The sequence below is a fragment of the Danio rerio genome, chromosome 6, assembly GCF_049306965.1.
Source record: "Danio rerio strain Tuebingen ecotype United States chromosome 6, GRCz12tu, whole genome shotgun sequence".
Lineage (NCBI taxonomy): Eukaryota > Metazoa > Chordata > Actinopteri > Cypriniformes > Danionidae > Danio > Danio rerio.
The window spans coordinates 29711604-29730614 of record NC_133181.1 but is presented as its reverse complement, the minus strand read 5'-3'; the positions used below and the strand labels follow the sequence as shown (position 1 = coordinate 29730614).

The following is a 19011-nucleotide window of genomic DNA, read 5'->3' as shown; positions in this document are numbered from 1 at the left end:
CTGATTTGGGGTTTTAAGTCAACTAATCACTTTTTTACACTTTTTTTTAATCTTACATAAGATTCTTGGCAGTTTTCAGCTAAAATGAGTATTAGATGCATTCATTTTTGAGAACTTGATCAGGGATCTCGTTATTAATTAATAATGAGCATTTCTCAGTTTTCTCATCTGGTAGTGCTTCAATACATGTGACATGAAACACTTAAACAAACAAAAGTAAAAGCTGTTAAAAAATAAAGAGAAATGGTTGCTTCAACTATATTTTCTTTTAAATTACTTTTATATATTTAACTGCTGGTTAGGTTTAGGGTAAGGTTTAGTGTGGGTGTAATATTATTTAAACAGAATAAAGCCTTAAACTTTTAGTGCCACTCAGCAGCCATTAGATTTTTTTGAACAGCCATTATGTGTGTATGAACCAATGTATAACAAAACATTGCTACAGTTCTGTTTAACTGTTTCCGAGAAATATGAGTTTGGTTGTTAATGCCACACACTGAATGGACACTTTGGAAAGGCTACATGATGTGCAATAACCGGCATAATATTATTTTTGTAAATTGTCGCCTGGAGGCATGTATTTTTCATGAGCCTGGGTTGTAAAATACTAAGTATGGGTCAACGGGTATGATATTATCAAGAAAAATAACAGAATCCAAGGAGGGAAGGGAATTTCCCAGTACCTGATGTAACATGAATGTGCCATGGCAAGGCATGCCTACTCGGTGGTCCACTACGGCTGGGATATAGCTGTGAGAGGGAGAAACATGTCAAATACAAATATATACATATACATATATATATTTATATATATATATATACTCTTTTTTTAAATTAGACTATTAGTACTGTACATTTTACTTTTTTGAACACAATCATACAAACTGCATACAATGAATTGGCATTATTCATTTCACAGCTCAATCATCAGATGTTAAAAAGAATATCATTAAAATCAATTTCTTTCAGTGAAAATGAATAACTCCAAACCACCCCGATTAGATTTCCACAGTAATATTGTGCACATGTTTAGTCTTAATATCAATACTTAATAATTATGTATAATTAACATTAATTCTGGGTGGCGCAGTAGGTAGTGCTGTTGCCTAACAGCAAGAAGGTCGCTGGTTCGAGCCTCGGCTGGGTCAGTTGGCATTTCAGTGTGGAGTTTGCATGTTCTCCCTGCGTTCGTAATAAGGGTTTCCTCCGGGTGCTCCGGTTTCTCCCACAATCCAAAGACACGCAGTGCAGGTGAATTGGGTAGGCTAAATTGTCCGTAGTGTGTGAGTGTGAATGAGTGTGTTTGGATGTTTCCCAGAGATGGGTTGCAGCTGGAACGACATCCGCTGCATAAAACATACAGTATTCTGGATAAGTTGGCGGTTCATTACACTGTGGTGACCCCAGATTAATAAAGGAACTAAGCCGAAAAGAAAATGAATGAATGAATGAATAACATTAATTCTTATAATATGCATTTTAAACATTTGTATGGCTATTTGTGTGCATGAAATGGTAAATGAAGTACTTGAGTTCAAGTACCATCCCTAATATAATATTACTCCAGTAGAAGTATAAAGTCATAATTTTTTTGACTGTGTGATTCAAAGTGCAAAAGTACTTGATTATTTAATATACTTAAGTAATAAAATTAAAAATACTTCCTGTAAAATGTTTATTTTGCTAAAACGTTGAATTATCAAAACTTGTTATGGTCTAATATCCACACTGATAAGTCATGATAATTCAAGTAAAAACCACATTAACATGGTGAATCAGTTTTATAAAATCAGCGAATTGCCATTGAATCGCTTTGAATAGATCATTTGAATTAATGAATGATTTACTAGAGAATCACTCTGAACAGATAATTTGTATTGTGAATTGATAGGTGCGTTCAACTTCACACAGCGTTGCAGACCGATCGAAATCTGTCTTAAAGCGGTGCATGCCAGTTAGAAATTTTGTCCAGATTGATGCTGCACCAACGCCACGTGACTGTCACATGTGGCATCAAAGTTCCGCAACAGCACTCTGAGAGCAGATGACTGATTCAGCTGGTGCAGCATCTGAAGAGCGACTGCAGGAGCTGCGATGACGACACCGATATTACACGATTTGCTGAGTTCACTGCATGACAACAACCACACGTGTTTCGGGTTTATTATTGGCACAAATTCCATCTCACAGATTTCCAAATAAACAATTCACTTTTTATACCATCTTGTACACATCATGCTTATTAAAAGATTACAAATATTTTACTGCAGCATCGTCTTTTCTTAAAAAAATTGTTCATAATGAGTAGATTGTTTGCATAGGTTTATTCTGCATTTTTATACAGACTACTGTATTCAGCTCCATAATCGATTTAAATGATAAATTTTAGTAAATAATCTAAATGTTAACTCAAATAAGTCTTACAGAAATGTAATAAAATAATCATCATCATTGATCCAGACACCCCTATAAACATTTCTTAACAAATTAAATTAAAAATATTTTATTACATATAAAAATGTATGATTGTGAAATATTTTATTTCCTGTCAAGCCGTTTATGCAGAAATGTTAAAAGTGACATTGATGCACCTTGCTCTTTCTGGGAAATTTCTAATAAGTGTAGGTAATTTATTTTGGCCCTTTTGTTAAATCTTTTTGTAATAAAATTATTTATTAAATGCTTTCTTTATCCAAAATAATCTTAAATCATTTTTAAGACTTAATCAAAACACCTAGTTTTGGGTTTTACACGAATATATATTGAAAAGTTTTATATCTATAAATGTAAACCTCTTTTTTAGCATATTCAAACAAGAACTGGAACAGTACTGACATACCATTCAGCATATAGTAGCCTAAAGACTGATGTTTTAACTCCTAGAATTTGTGCTTATGGTTTTGTGTTTAATAGGCCTAATCGGGGATATTTATTTCCTTTTTTAGTGCCCCTTTATTTTCCCCTTATTTCTCATGTGTTTGTTATATAGGCTACTTAAATTGTATTTATAATTCCCTTTTTTAAATATGCACTATAGTTTGTAGTGTCTGTATTTTGTTTTATTTGTACTGTTAATCTTTTGTTGTTAATTGTTATAAATAAATAAATAAATAAATAAATAAATAAATAAATAAATAAATAAATAAATAAATAAATAAATAAATAATTTAACTTGAGACTCACTCTGAACAGATACTTTGAATCATTCACTGAAGACTAACTCTGAACGGATCATTCCAATCAGTGAATGATTCACTGGAGACTCACTCTGAACAAATCATGTGAATCAGCGAATAATTTACCAAAGATTCACATTCTAAATATGAATCAGCAAATCATTTACTAGAGACTTACTCTGAATAAATTGTGTAAATCAGAGAATGATTTACTGGAGATTCACTCTAAATATGAATCAGCGAATGATTTCTTAAAGACTCACTAGAAAAAATCATTAGAATCAGTGATTCGTTTACTGGAAACACACTCTAAACATATCATTTGAATCAGTGAGTTCTTAACTCATGAGGAGATGTAAGATAATTTCACAAACAAATTGTTCAGTGCCATTTGTGAAACAATTTATCAGCTTAACTGATCAAATTTTGATTGTCACGTATTAACCAGCACTATATGCCTCTCTGAGCAGGTGACAATTCCTTACTTTTAATTCATCCAAGGTAATGTAACAGAGTAAAAAGTACAATTTTTGTTTTGGCCTACAGGGAGGTAAAAGTTTCCAAAAAAACATATACTTTGATAAAGTACAGATGCTTAAAATACACACTTAAGTATACAAGTGAAGTATAAATACGTAAATACTGTACACTACTGGCATGAAAACATGCACATACATTGTTATGTAAATTTAATCTAATAACACAATCTAAAAATCAATTCAAATATTTTTAACGTTTACATTCCATTGATTCTACATGGCACAGTGATTGACTTTACACTGTGCTCAGACTGAATTTGTTACAGGCCAATTTTCAAATGAAAAGATCAATGTCTAGACAAAACACTTACTCTCCATTAGCCTCCAGCTCACAGATCTCAAAGAAGACCATCAGGTCATATTTACAGTGGCATGGTCCTGCTGTGGGTCGAGTGAGGGCTGTCAGTTTGGTAGCAGGGACTATGTAGAAAACAGAAAAGGGAGAACAAAAAACACAGTCAAATCAATATTTAGACCAAAGGTAATAATAATTTAGTGGCAGATGAGAGGGATACTGCAGATTCACAGGAGAGAGGGAGACACAGATCACAATATAAGAGAAGGAATAGAGCATAGTTAGAGAGGAGCAGGACTGGAAGATCAGGGGTCCGATGTAAAGGCACACTGCTGTTAAGATGAATGAAGTCAAGAGAATTACAGCGATCCCTGAACCTCCACACAGGTCAAGCCAAATTATTTGAAGGACACTTCACACAAACATTTCAATTCTGCAACCATTTACACACCCTTGTGTCATTCCAAACCAGTATGGACTTACTTGAAAATCTTGAAAATCAGAAAATCAAAAGACTTGAAAATCAGAATTGCGAGAAAGCCAATACGTTTAAAATTTAGGAAAGTAATGATGCATTTTTGAGAGAAAAAAAGTCAGAAATAAGAAATTGTTTTAAGAAATAATTCCAATTTTTTTAAAATAAGTTATTTTTTATCTCAGCTGTTAAAATCTCACTGTTTATATCCCACAATTGTGACTTTTTTGTCTTTTAATTATTAGAAATAAATCATATATACGGCAAATAAGGATTCCAGAGTCTTTCAAACACCAAAATGACAAAGTTGCACCATAAAGATATTATGAAAAAGATCCATATATCAGATATTCTGAATTCCTATAGCATATTGCGTGTTGAGTGTATTAAATTTCTTTTTAAATATCTGTCTTTTTTTTTTACTAGATTATTAAATTCATTAAAAAAATACAAAATTAATTGAAAGGAATCAGAATTTTACTACAGTACATCTATCATGGTCATAAATGGAGAAGATGTCAAAATATTAAGTGGGTATTGTTATTTATAGTGTTATTGGCCCCAGATTTAAAATCACCTACGTTACATAAGATAATCAAAAATTATATATATTTCACAAAATATCCACTCTTGTTTAACAAAACTGTCTTTAGAATGACACAACTGTGAGTAAACGACTACAGAAAGTTCATTTGAGAAAAACTGTTTCTTGCAAATCCTAATGAATATTTCTCAAACACTTAAATAGAATGTCCCAAAATATTTCTCTCTATTTTTAATAATTTGCCAAAACTACTATCCTGCAAAGGTTTAGGGACCACTGCATCATCAAGCTCAGTTTCAAGTGACAGAACAACCAGTTTTACTCATGCAGTCTAATCCCAGTATAAATCATCAGTTTCTGGTAAATGACGTCAAAGAGATAGGCCAGAATTGTCCATCTGCTTGATGAGGTTTGTATGGAGAGGCTGAGGGAGAGAAAAAGACAGGACACCCACACACAGTTTGAGCAGGCCGAAACACAGTCCCTGGAACAAGGCATCCTTTAGTCTGTCAATGCAGAGGACTTTTTGTGATTAGTGGAATGGAGAAATTAGTGAACAAAATGGGGTTTCACCAGCATAATTAAAAATTTGAACTATATTTTCAAATAAAAAATATGTGATATTTGTGCATTAGACTGACTAGAGGTTGGTTTTCAGGGACATTCTTTGGCACTCTGAACCATTACAGACCCGGCTTCTGCGCTTTTATTACTGAACAGATAGACAGGGGCGGAGCTGGCAGTCTGGCTTGCTCCTCCCCCTCAAGGAGGTAGGAAACAGCCACGCCTGCTGCATTGAGGGCGTGGCTTGACAGCGAGTCCACCAAAGAACCATTGAAGACCTCAGGCAGCAGGTAACGAATCAGCTCCAGGTTCTTCTCCCGATCTGGAGGGGTGTCGTTATCTGCGGCTACACCCACCACCAACAACATGAATACCATGACCCCAAACAGCCAATAGAGCAAAAAAAAGGCAAACACCGATTTCTCCTACATCATACTTCATAATAGGAAAAAAAACATTTTGTGAGTCGAGCAGTGTGTCTAAAATGTGCACAAAACAGTAAGCAAAAAGTACATCATCTGCTGCTTGCAGTGAAATGCTGAAGCATGGTTCAAATGAACGACTAACTATCTTATAAAGCAACTGGAGCGAATTCATAAATAAAGTGGCTGATTTGATGCTATAGGTCATATGACAATGATAACATGGCAGATGCAGCACATCCATATGCACATGTTCATGCTATAGCTGCATCACAATTCAGGGGCTGCATATACAATAATCATTCAAAGTCTTCTTCAAATGGATCCTTCTTTTCTGGTATAATGAAGATTATACAACAAATAGATCAGGACAAAATAAAATAAAAAAAATAAATTATTATTTTAGGGTTATTTCACCTTTTTACAAGACAGGACAGTGGAGTAGAAACAGGAATGTATCAAGCAGGGGTTCCCAAACTTTTTACCCCGCGACCCCCAAAATAACAATGCCAATGACTCGCGACCCCCAATATCCTCTGAGGTGGTTATAAATACAGAAATATTGCATGCAATGGTGCACACACACCAATAGACCCAAGTCTATTCTTTGTTTATTTTTTTTTTAAATGTATGTCAGTGCTGTAAATGTGCCAGAAAGTTTAACCTGGTGTTATAAAATTATTCAGCTGCATCTGACGCTATTGCTGTGTCTTTAATATAATGTATTTACCCCAGGGATCGCAATCCAATAGAACTAGTAACTGTAAGCTACTATAGTAACTATATACAGTAGTATTTAGTAACTCTAAACAACTATTATTTTCTTCTCAGTAGGTTATGGATAAAATATGGTCATTCTTATGGTTTAATAAAAATAAATAGATTTTTGGAAATTACCAGGCGACCCCCTTCATTGTCCCGCGATCCCATTGGGGGGTGCCAACCCCCACTTTGCAAACCACTGGTATAGTGAACAGAGATAGATGGGAAGGATCAACAAAGGACCACAAGGTGGCAATCAAACTTTCCATTCTGCTTTCATCCACAATTCTGTATTTATAGGCATTGTAAATAGTTTAGACTTGACCAACCTATTTTACAATGTGCGTTCAGGTTTAGTGGACTTTAAAGGACACATCTTCCAAAGTCTGTTCCTCTTAGAAAGATGCAGTCTCTGAATTGGGATGCAAATGTAGTCTCTCTAAGAAATATGCAGTCTCTGAACTGGGATGCAAAGTTAATACCTACTATATTGTAATTGTTGTTTTGTGTGCCCTTTGTAAACTAAACAACTTCAACCTCTACATGATTTGGCAATTGCATTTGATTTTTGGGGGGGTTAACAAAGCAGTCAGTTTCCAATGGAAGTAATAAAGGTAATCTATGTTAATGGTCATAAAATGATATGACTTGCTCTCACCTGGTTTGGAAAGAGGCATGACCCTTGGGAACTGCCGTCTGCATGGACGCAATGGGCTGAAAGAAGAAAAAAGAAAATAGGTTTGGCTTCACTTTAGCATAACTTTGATGGATGAATCCAGACATTTGTAGCATGTATTAATCAGAGTTGGAAATAATAAATATTGCCAGGATCTACCTAATGAGATCCTTGCAGAGCGCAGGGAAAGGCTGCTTCTGGTAGTGTCCAAAGACTTCAAACACGATTGGCTGAGTTTTTATGTACTCAATAAAGGACTTAGTCACTTCCACTGCAATCTGGAAAAATGGGAGAAACAAGTGTTTTACTCTCAGCATAATAAAAGAGTGTGATGTAAGTGCTGTGCGTTACAGTGTAAAGCTCACATTCTGCACATGATAGAAGCCAAGTGGTGGACCACGTCCAGTGTTCTTCAACGGCTCGGTGGAAAATGCTTCATCGTGCCTGTGAATAAAGCTACAAACGAGAAGTTTAATGAAAGTAAATTAGATACAGAACAATGTCAAATGTGTGCTGGTGGAAAGTTCAGAAGAGAACAGAGGCACTCACTTGAACTGGCAGAATATGTCTGCGTACTCTGCGGAAATGCTTGACGCCTGCAGAACAGTAACTCTGAATGTGAAGACTTCACCAATCCTCAAGTGATCCAGAGCGCCGTCCAGCATCCCATCAAGACCTGTTTTGACAGGGCTGTCCAGCTCCTCTGGGTTAGCTATGAAATGCACATGAAAGAAAATATGTCAAGTCAAAAAGATCTGAAAACTCCACGGGGCAGCTGAAGCTGACATATAGATTCAGTTTTCACTCACTCAAAGGCCTTTTCCCCCACTTACACAACACAACAGTTACAAAGTTTGGGGTCAGGAGAAATAAATACTTTCATTCCTCACACCTGATGCTAAAATCATTCATTTCAGTTTTTTTTCTACTGATCAAAGAATTTTAAAAAAAATCCTAAATTGATCAACAATCAATATTTTGAGCATATACAGTATAATTTATTTAAAATAGAGTGACCAGATGTTTCTGTTTTCTGTGGTATGTCCAAGATTTTGTTGTTGTGTCCTCAACTGGAGTTGTTTTACTTAAAAATAAAAATATAAAATAATGAATTTTCCCTATATTTAAACACATAATTTGTTATTTTGACCACTGAACTACATTGTCCCCAGTTTACATCTCAGAAGTCTGCTCATCATATTTGTATTATTTAAGTATTAATTATTTTTATTAAATAAATGCATGCTTGATAAACATAAGAGACTCACTTTAAAAAAAATAAAAAATTATATATATATATATATATATATATATATATATATATATATATATATATATATATATATATATATATATATATATATATATATATATATATAAAACAACTTGGCGACCCAAGATCTTTAAACAGGGTAGTGTACAAAGATGTTTAAACATGTTTAATGTTCCAACATGTTTAATATCACATTTGCATTTTTTTACCTGCACATGTATTATTGTTGACCTCATCTGCTGACAGTCCCATCTCTGCACTTTGTCCTTCACCCTCCACAATCCTCAACTCTTCCTGAGAAACGGCAGCACGCGAAAGACCAGAATGGCATGACTCTGACTGGAACTGCTCGACAGGAAAAAGAAAATAATATATATTTTTTAAATTTATATATATTAAATATATTATATCCCTTAAGAAACATTGCCAGGATTCATTCTTTCTTATCATTTAATGATGCTAAGAAACTAATTTGTCCATTTATCTACTGTAATGTTGTGTACACTGGTTTACCTACGGGGTCTATGGCAAAGCTATAAACAAACTAAATGAAGCTGCTTGACTAGAGTTTTAATGAAATTAAAGAAACGAGAACATATTACACCAGCTTTAATAAAATTACACCGGTTACCAGTGCACCAAAGGATTGATTTTAAAATTCTTTTTAATAAACCTGATCCTCCAGTCTAGAGCTGCACTTTAAATATTTTACACAGTAAATTTCAAGCGATTTGGCAGCATCTCTTTTAGTCACTATGCTCCAAAAATTTGCAACTGTCTTACAAATAAAGTGAAAGAGTCTGCATTAGTATAAAACTTGTTAATTTAATATTAATATAAATCAATTGTTTTATTGTATTTCCTTTTATGTGCTTGTGTCTATTTTGTTTTTAGTAGTTGCTTACATTTGTTTGCATTTGCTGATATCATTCAAAGATTTAATTATGTTAATGTTGTTTTTATTATTTGTTTTTGCAGGATTTAAAAAATATATATTATTAATATTATACCAATAACTATGAACAAAGCTAGTCACCCTGCTTTTTTGTGTTTTCTATTGAAACTTGTATCTGCCCTGGCCTTTTTTTTCTCACAATTCTTTTTGTCACTGCTAGAATAAATTTGAAAGCAACAATTAAATGCTAATAATTTTTAAAGTCACAGTTCTAATAAAGCATTTAAACTTGCAATTGTGAAAAATGTTCAATAAAAAAAGTTTGCAAAAACATTGCAATATTGATAAAAAAAAAGCTAAATATGAAATGGGAACTACTAAATTCCGAATCATAAGATGTAAACAAGAACGAAGCAAAAATTAAAAGTTTATATCTAGTATTTCTGACAACTACTAGAACAAACTAATATAGGGATCACACTCACAAGCCGCATTTTGAACGAAATACTTAAGAACTAGCTAAAACTAGACTTGACTTTACTAAAAATAAATAAATGTTGATACCTTCTCAAACTGCTGGTCCTCAAAAGAAATCTTGGCCGTGCCTGACTGTCTGACACCAGAGCCATAGTCTGGTGCCTCTTCATCGGCTGGAGGAAAAACCAGAGCACCTTCACATCACTTCCACAAGAAGTCACACACAGTTTGCCCTTCATATTACATACAATATCACAATAATCACCACATACTGTATTACGGATGCTTTCAACCTTTCACTTGCTATATTTTTGCATTTAGAAAACTCATATCTTCAACAAATTTAAAGTTAAATTCTTTTAAAACAAACTATTTAAATGCACTATAATATTCAGCAAGTCTCATTAAGAATATATCTTATCATACTGTGTTTTGCAAAGTCTAAATGTAGCTTTTTTATTTAAATATTAAAAAATATTAAAGGGATACTTCTTGCAAAAAAATGTAAATGTACTCACACTTAAAGGGGTTTTAAACTTAAGAATTTCTTACTTCCATTGAACACAAAACAGAAGTCAATAGAGAAGTCTAGAAGTCAATAGCTGCTTTTTTCCAAAGATTCATTTGTATTTGACAGAAGAAAGAAACTCAAACAGGTTTGGAATAAGTGAACGATCACTAAATTATGATATCATTTTAATTTTTGATGATCTATCCCTTTAATAATAAAAAATAAGCAACAAGTTTTTAGTGTTCTGTATTCAAACAGTTTCAGTACAACAAACACAAACTATCAGTGAATATATAACTTTGTCAAATAAAGCAGTTGATTTGAAGTTCTCATAAAAACTCCTAAGATATATGCCCCTCTACTCACCAGTAGGATTTGCAGGACACTTGCAGTCCTGATCTTACCTGATATTGCCTGTACAGCTACTCTGAGGAAACCTTTGACTTCTCCCTTCTCATTGACGATGGCAACCCGATGGACCAGAGGCACAGGATACAGCAGATTACTCAAATAGACAAAAGCCCTGCAGGAAAGAGAGGCAAAGAAAATATGTGCCCAAGGGATTGAATGTGCAGAAACAGGACAGACTCAACACTGAACGACATAGACACACAAACAGGCACTGCTGTGGCCCTGGACATGATTGCATTTGTTCCTTACAGATTAAGATTGTGTTAAAGTTTAGAACTACTGTATATTTTGGGAGAGTTTATAGGAACTGAAGTGATGAAAAGAATAATCCTGAGACCACGGAAAATTAGGGATTATATTTAAAAACTGTAAATAAACCAAAAAATTTATAACATAAGAAATTGCAGGAAAGTTTGTATCTTACAGTAGGTTTAGGTTTATCTCTGACAATTTCATTAAAATATAAACTCAAGTCTAGCAGGGTGATGTTACAGTAATTGTGATTACTTTATTGTCTTCATTTTGCATTTCCAACCTTTTCTTATCAGAGCTGTGAGAAATAAAGGCATACTGTAATTACGAAACTTGCAACTTGAGGAAAGAAAAATTAGAACTGTGAAACATACAGTATAATACTGATAATTATATTTTTGGTAATAAAAACTACATGCAAAAAGTAAATGATCAAGATATCTAAAATGTCACATTTGTTTTTGAAGTAAAAAATAAGCTTTCACACTTTTGTGACAACAAACTCACAGGGTTTAGAAAATAATATAGAGATATTAAGAAACCACTTTTATAAGAAGCATTAAAAATACTAAAAAACGATCATAACTAAGTTTAAATTTATCAAAAGTGACAGTAAAGGCATTTAGAATGTTGAAAAAATATATAATAAAAATCAGTTATGATGAATTTTCTTTACGACAAAGAATCTTAAAATAACCAAATATAAATAAATAAACTATCACAATTTCCATAAATAGTTTAATAATGGTAATAAAAGGAAATACTGCTCAACAATCAAACAAGAATGTTAGAATGATACCAAAATAAGAGTTACTAAAAATTTATATTTGCTATCACGTGATCAAATATAATCAATAAACTGCATTAAATAGTTATTTTTAAATATAATACTATTACTGTTTATACTGTATTTCTGATCAAATTTGCGTCTTGGAGAGCGGTTATTTCAAAAACATGAACATATCATAAAACCAACAAACCTTTGAACAGTAAAGTGTAAATAATATTTCAAATAAACAGCAACTTTTACTGTAGGTCAATAATGAAGTTAATTTTGAACTAAAAGTAAACTTATTCCTTTCATTACAAATCACAGAAGATGCTTTGGCAGAAAACATCTTACAGATGTATAAAAATAACTGTGTTGTACTAAAAATATTTGTAATTACATTTTGACTAGTGGTCTCAAATGTTTACACGTCACTATAAAAAGACAGTTATTGATTTAATACGTCATATGAGTGACTGGATGTGTATTCATGTGAAAGATTATGGGATATTTGGATAATCTATTGATCTATTATCAGAACAAGAAAATAGACTGATTTTATTTTTGACATTTTGACTTTCTTTGAAAACATTTTGCATTTAATTCATAATTTTCTAAATCATTTGCTGTCAAGGACTACATTGCCCATCCTCCATATGTAGACAATGAATGACAAAAAAGTGGTGAACCAAAAAAAAAAAAAAAACAGTTTGGTGAGGTAGAAAAAAGCATGCTTGGGACAAAAAAAGGTGGAAGAGGTGACATCAAATGTGGCATTACTAGACACTGTGAGTGTGAACAGACAATACCATTAACAGACATCAAAAGGAAATAAAACACTGCAAAAAGCGGCCATACTGACACAGATGTGCAGTACATTGCTCAAGCGCAACTTAAAAGAGTGAGCCGATTCATCAAAGGTTTCCATGTAAAATCTAACAAAAAAAAAAACTAAAACTAAAAAAACAACGGCACATGATCTCACATGCCCAGAAGAGAGACAGCTGTGCTAGAAACCAGCTCTTTCATCTTGAGAAATGTGAACACTTGGAGGAACCAAACTGCAGCATTATGGGAACCAATTAGCAAGTAATTAGATGAATAGCTTTATTCCCCCTCATTCATCAGACATTCATGCCATGTAACAAAAATCTGGTCTTGTTTGTTTCTGCGGAACACAAAACAAACAGCTAATATGAGTGTTTGGAGAGAGCGCTTCAAAGCTGACGGAGGCCTTTGAAGAAGTAATGCAGTGCATGTAAAGCTGGGACACAGACCTTGGCATGATAAAAGAGTCACAAATGGCAAATTCCCCATTTTGATTATTGGCCATTAGTTTCAAATCAAACCCAAAGCTCAAGGTGTGTGTCTGCAGCGATCAGATGGAAGTCAAATGTATGAAAATGGGAGAAGACGGGGTAAAGTCCAGACATGATGAATAAGTTAAGTCACTAAAGACTTTTCTTTAAACTCTTTGAGGGTGTTCTCTTGACAAAATGGTTTACGTAGTTCCCTCTCATGAGATATCAAAAACCTCAAAAAAAAAATTATCTAAATATTTAATCCTTGGAAAGTGTTTGTGTTGTTTTAATGTTTTTTTTATGTCAAGAGGTATAATTCTGAATAAAAAGTGATGAAATTATTTTGGTAATAATAAAAAATGCGTACATTTCAGTAGACTATATGTATAAGCAGATTATGTATAGGCTTGACCGGTGTATAGTCCATCGTATTATTGACCCCTTTATTCTTTTTGATTTTGATTGTAATTAAACAATGAGCACATTTTGTAAAGCTGCTTTGCAATGATAATTATTGTGAAAAGCGCTATACAACTGAATTAAATTGACCTTTTCATAAATTGGTCAAACGAGACATTTTGACCTTGGCATTTTAATAGTTAAGAGGGTACTTTATACATTATTCTTTCTAGGTCAGCCACATTACTAAGACCCCGTCCCATTTCTTCAAAAGAAGGGATGAAAATATTACCCTAAGAAATGAGACACCACCACAGTACTAAACACACGTTATCATATATCATCACTATTTCATCTGTCATATGAGATGTCATCTGCCACATTCCAGAAGGTACAAGCATGGTAACGTTTAACAGATTACTCACTCCCTTTTGCTTTTTCAGTTTGAAAATAAACCCTTCAGCTTTCCTCAGATGGTCCTGTTTTTATACAGAACATATGACTGGTGGATCATTAGCACAATAAGCACAAAACTCTAGACTCTAAAATGTTTCACCTTGGTTAAGCATACAAACTCAAGTTCACCAGCTGCCTTAAAATTGTGTGTCAACTCAACTAAAAAGATTATTTGTTTCAACTTAAGATGTTGAGTTTCACATTATATTTAACTACTGATCATTCATTGTTTCAATTTATTTCTCTGAGTTAAAACAACTTACCATGTTACATTAACAGTTTAAGAAAACTCATAATGTTGAGTTTTACAATATACAGTTAAAGTCAGAATTATTATGCCCCCTTTGCATTTTTTTTCTCTTTTTTAAATATTTCCCAAATTATGATTAACAGAGCAAAGAAATTTTCACATATGTCTGATAATTTTTTTTCTTCTGGAGAAAGTCTTATTTGTTTTATTTCAGTTAGAATAAAGGCAGTTTTTAATTTTTTAAACACCATTTTAAGGACAAAATTATTTGCTCCTTTGGGTTTTTTTTTCTTTCCCTGATAGTCTACAGAACAAACCATCGTTATACAATAACTTGCCTAATTACCCTAACCTGCCTAGTTAACCTAATTAACACAGTTAGGCCTTTAAATGTCACTTTAAGCTGTACAGAAGTGTCTTAAAAATATCTTGTCAAATATTATTTACTGTCATCATGGCAAAGATAAAATAAATCAGTTATTAGAAATGAGTTATTAAAACTATTATGGTTAGAAATGTGTTGAAAAAAAATCTGCTCTCTGTTAAACAGAAAACAAGGAAAAAATAAACAGGGGGGCTAATATTTCTGACTTCAACTGTATTTAACTAATGATTGTTTATTTTTTCAACCTAATTCTCAGAGTTAAAACAACTATGTTACATTATTAGTTCAAGAAAACTCAAAGTACAATGTATACTAAGTATTTACACAGTGCTCATATTTTTGAATGTAACCACAATAAAACAACACTGATGTTATACTGTACATGGCATGCTGTAAAAAGCTAATTCCCTATCACAAGTCCTTTTTGATGATATTCTGATAAAGAAGTGTAGAATTTACACACCAGGTAAATCAAGACTTTTCAAACAGCTGGTGTAACTCTTTCCAAGTCCAATTCCCAGAGAACTAATTTCTCATGTACTGTCTGCCTTATTCACACCATCAACAGGAAATCTGAAGTAATGCAAGCAGACCAAGTCTGATATCAAATGCTGCATTTAACAAAAAAGAAAATCCACAATGGGAGGATGAAGGTTGTCAACATTTCATTGTTCGTCTTGTTTTATAATAATGGGGAAGGAGCATAGATGTATAAGTTATGCAACAAAAAAAATTAAGACTAAAACCAGCTTTGACATCTTGTGCTGAGAAATGCAATGCCACAGACAAAGACAAAGTGGTAAAGGTCTCTCAATGTGTATGTCTCACGATACTTTAAAATAGCTTTAAATCAACTTACAGTACATCACTGTAGTTCCTATTGTGCTAGATTAGACATTTGACTGAAATACGAGCTAACATTGCCCCAGTTGATGTTTCTAGAACACCAAATTGCTTCCAGTTTTTGCGCTGCAAACATGTCACAAAGCAAATACTTAGATCAATAGTTCTGAGAACTGTAAAAAAAGTTATTTTAGGGCAAAAAAACCCCAAACAACTCCAAGTATAGAAAACTTTCACTCACGATGTCTGTGTGTTCATTATTATGCTATTTTCATATGTCTGGCTTTTTTCACCTCTGTGTCAAACAAATGCAAGTACAGTCATAATGTATAAGCAAAACAGCCACATCATAGATATAATAAATACATAATTAAATATAAAAAATATAGTCTTAGTGAGTGCTGTGCAATAACATTGTTAAAAGGCAAAGTTGCACAACAACCCAGTCTCAGTGTGAAAGAGCTAGTTTCCTTTCCCAGCATCCTCCTGTAACCTCACCAACCTTCCTACTACACTGAACAATGGTGAACGATCATAAAACGGATCCTCAGCTTTGCCGGAGCTTCTGCAGAGCTCTTCGTCATCATCAACATCATCATCATCATCATCCTCCCCCTCCTCCTCTAAATCCGAGCACGGGTCGTCTGATAAGAAACCATCGTCATCCAGCTCTGTCCCCACCTTCTTGTCTGGCCATGACTGGACGAGCTCGGTGAGTTCAGAGGTGGAGGTGGGTTCAGAGGGGGTGGGGGAGGAGTTGGGGTCGCTGGCTTGCTCACTAAGGCATGTGGAGAAAAGGGGATTTCTGGTATAGCCAAAGACACGGGAGCCCAGTTAGTATGAGGGGGAGGCATCTATCTATTTAATTGCTTCTGCTCGCAAATGGGTGAGTAAACACTTCTAATTGGCCAACTTGTAGCTTGGTCACGGATGAATAAGTCATACAGAACCTAAATACTGATCAGGAATGTGATCAGGAACAGGCAGCATAACATGGCTCTGTTAAGAATAGCAAATATTAACACAAAACCACAGAAATAAAGGTATGAGGAGCAGCACCTTTTCAAAAGGTAGACTTCAGCATTTTTGAGGTGTGACTATGTACATTCAAGATACCAATAACGACCATTTTGGTTCAAACATGCATATTTTTAAAAGGTTTTTGAACCTTTATTTCTGAGAAAGAATCATTCAAAAGTCTGGAATCAGTAAGAAAACAAAATTGATATTTTATTAATCAAAAGTGACAGTAAAGCATATATTTCTATTAATTTTTTATTTTAAATAAATTATTTCTTTAATTGACGATGCTATTTTTTGTTTTTTTGTTTTAAGTAATGTATTTCTCAAGCACCAAATCAGCTGGAATGATTTTGAAAGTAACAATAAGACTGACGCAACAGCTTAAAATATTTCAATAACTATGAGAAAATGTCCCATTATTACTATTTTTATACATTTTTAGATCACATAAATGTAGTCTAGGTGATACATCTTAAAAAAAATAAATACAAATGTGTAAACCCCATACTTTTGAATGATAGTAAACATTGTATAGTTCACAAAGCTTTAATAAAGTATTAAATGGTAATCATGTTGTTCCAACCCACTAGACTTCTTTAGAACACAAAAAGCTACAGTTTTAAATTGTACCTTCAAAATTTTGTTTCAACCAACTGTATATGATGGACACAAATTAGCACAATGTATAAAGGATTGTAAAAATTATTTTTTATATCTTTCAAAAACAACATCTTCTAAAGTCATGTAATAGCTTTAATAGACCAACTTCTTGATCAACTTAATAGCTTAACAGGCACCCTAACTGGGTGTGTGATATCTTTTTACAATAAACTGGTCAGTCATATGGGCTTGGAACAACATGAGGGAGGAATAATTTCCTTTTTTTGGGGGGACAAACACATCTTTTAAGATATACAGTAGTAAAGGCAAGATTATGAGGAGATCATACAGCTCAGAAACAGACAGGGCAAAAGAGAAGTGTGTGACCTGATTTTGAAGAGCATATAAAAATCGATTTCATGCTCTTCTGATTAAAGCAATATCAAAAGTTTACACTACTAAAAGACATGAGGGCAATAATTCTGGACTTAATCCTCAGATGAATAAGCAATATTACATATACCCCAGAGCTTCATTTTTATTTACTCAAATTTTTCTGTTGCTATCACTAAGAAATAGATTTTTATAAACTACTATGAAAAACATACTGAGAATTAAATTAATTACATATTCAGTAGACTAATCAAAAACAAGTATACCTTGATGAGAATAATCGGACAGTACTGATGATGATAATGTTTTGTTGACATTAATTAGGCAGTGTGAAGAGGCATTCTGTACTAAACACCAGCTAACGTTACTCTGTCTTGTCATGCTCAGATGTGACCTTATAACTGACCTTCCAACCAGACGAAACCAGGGAAAGCGGTCGTAGAAAGGATCTCCTCCGGTCAGCACACTGTCACAGTCTTCAACAGCATTGCTGGGCACCTCAGCAGCTCGATCATACATCTCTCTCATCAGATCCAGTCTCTGCCTGCAGGGGGCACCATTACACATCAATTTTTGCATAGAAGTCAACATTTGTAGACTTTGTAGTTTCAATCAAATTATTTCTAAGACTGAATGTGCATTAGAAATTCCAATTTCTTTACAATAACTATATAGCTATAGTTATAGTTACAATAAAATATAGTTATGCATTTAAGATTACTTTATCCAATTACATATATGTTTGTTATATAATCATTTTACAATGTTTAACAATGTTTTTGATCTACTTCAAATTGACTAGAACTGTGATGGAGAAATCTACAATATCTACTCTAATATTAAATGAGAAACCTCAAGCAAAAAAAAATTCAATCCCATTTTTTTAAACAGTTTATGGTGTTTGAAGATTCAGGTACACATATTTCAAAACGTCTTTATTCCATTGATCATGTTTTAAGAGAACAAAAGGGTTATATAGAAAATAATATATAAAAAAAAAAGTAGAAAATTTTCACTTTTCAGCTGATTATTTTTATTGGCTGTAAAAAAAACATCATCTATGCATGCATTACAGCGGTGCTGATATACCATATAACCATATCACAGTGCTATGAGTATGAAATTGCTCATAAATATTCTTCTGAAAAGTGAAATTCACAATATTTTCCAGAAATATTGTTATTGGGGGAACAATTTTCTAAGTCAGATGTCCCCTGAAATCTTCATGATCAATGTGTTTTGAAATAGTTGATCAAACACAATATAACGATAAAGAAAACAAAAGTTGGGATTGTCATTTGTGACAAGGTTTCAGGGTAA

At 33.3% G+C, this 19011-nt stretch overlaps 1 protein-coding gene across 43 annotated transcripts in view; it reads right to left on the bottom strand.

The window, feature by feature from the left end:
* Positions 1–19011, bottom strand: part of kif1aa (kinesin family member 1Aa) — a 117709-nt gene that overhangs the window by 31701 nt on the left and 66997 nt on the right. For 10 of the 43 annotated variants that reach the window (XM_021477132.3, XM_068221976.2, XM_005165954.6 and 7 more), the window contains 10 exons: positions 18098–18235; positions 11014–11132; positions 10186–10271; positions 8936–9071; positions 8003–8165; positions 7819–7909; positions 7613–7731; positions 7436–7491; positions 4027–4135; positions 684–750 (listed from right to left, as the gene is read on the bottom strand). In XM_021477132.3, the coding sequence (XP_021332807.2) occupies positions 684–750; positions 4027–4135; positions 7436–7491; positions 7613–7731; positions 7819–7909; positions 8003–8165; positions 8936–9071; positions 10186–10271; positions 11014–11132; positions 18098–18235 (1084 nt within the window). Of the gene's footprint in view, positions 1–683; positions 751–4026; positions 4136–5720; positions 5940–7435; positions 7492–7612; positions 7732–7818; positions 7910–8002; positions 8166–8935; positions 9072–10185; positions 10293–11013; positions 11133–16177; positions 16481–18097; positions 18236–19011 lie in introns of all 43 variants that reach the window. The other 33 variants (XM_021477120.3, XM_021477121.3, XM_021477124.3 and 30 more) reach the window with 11 other exon arrangements.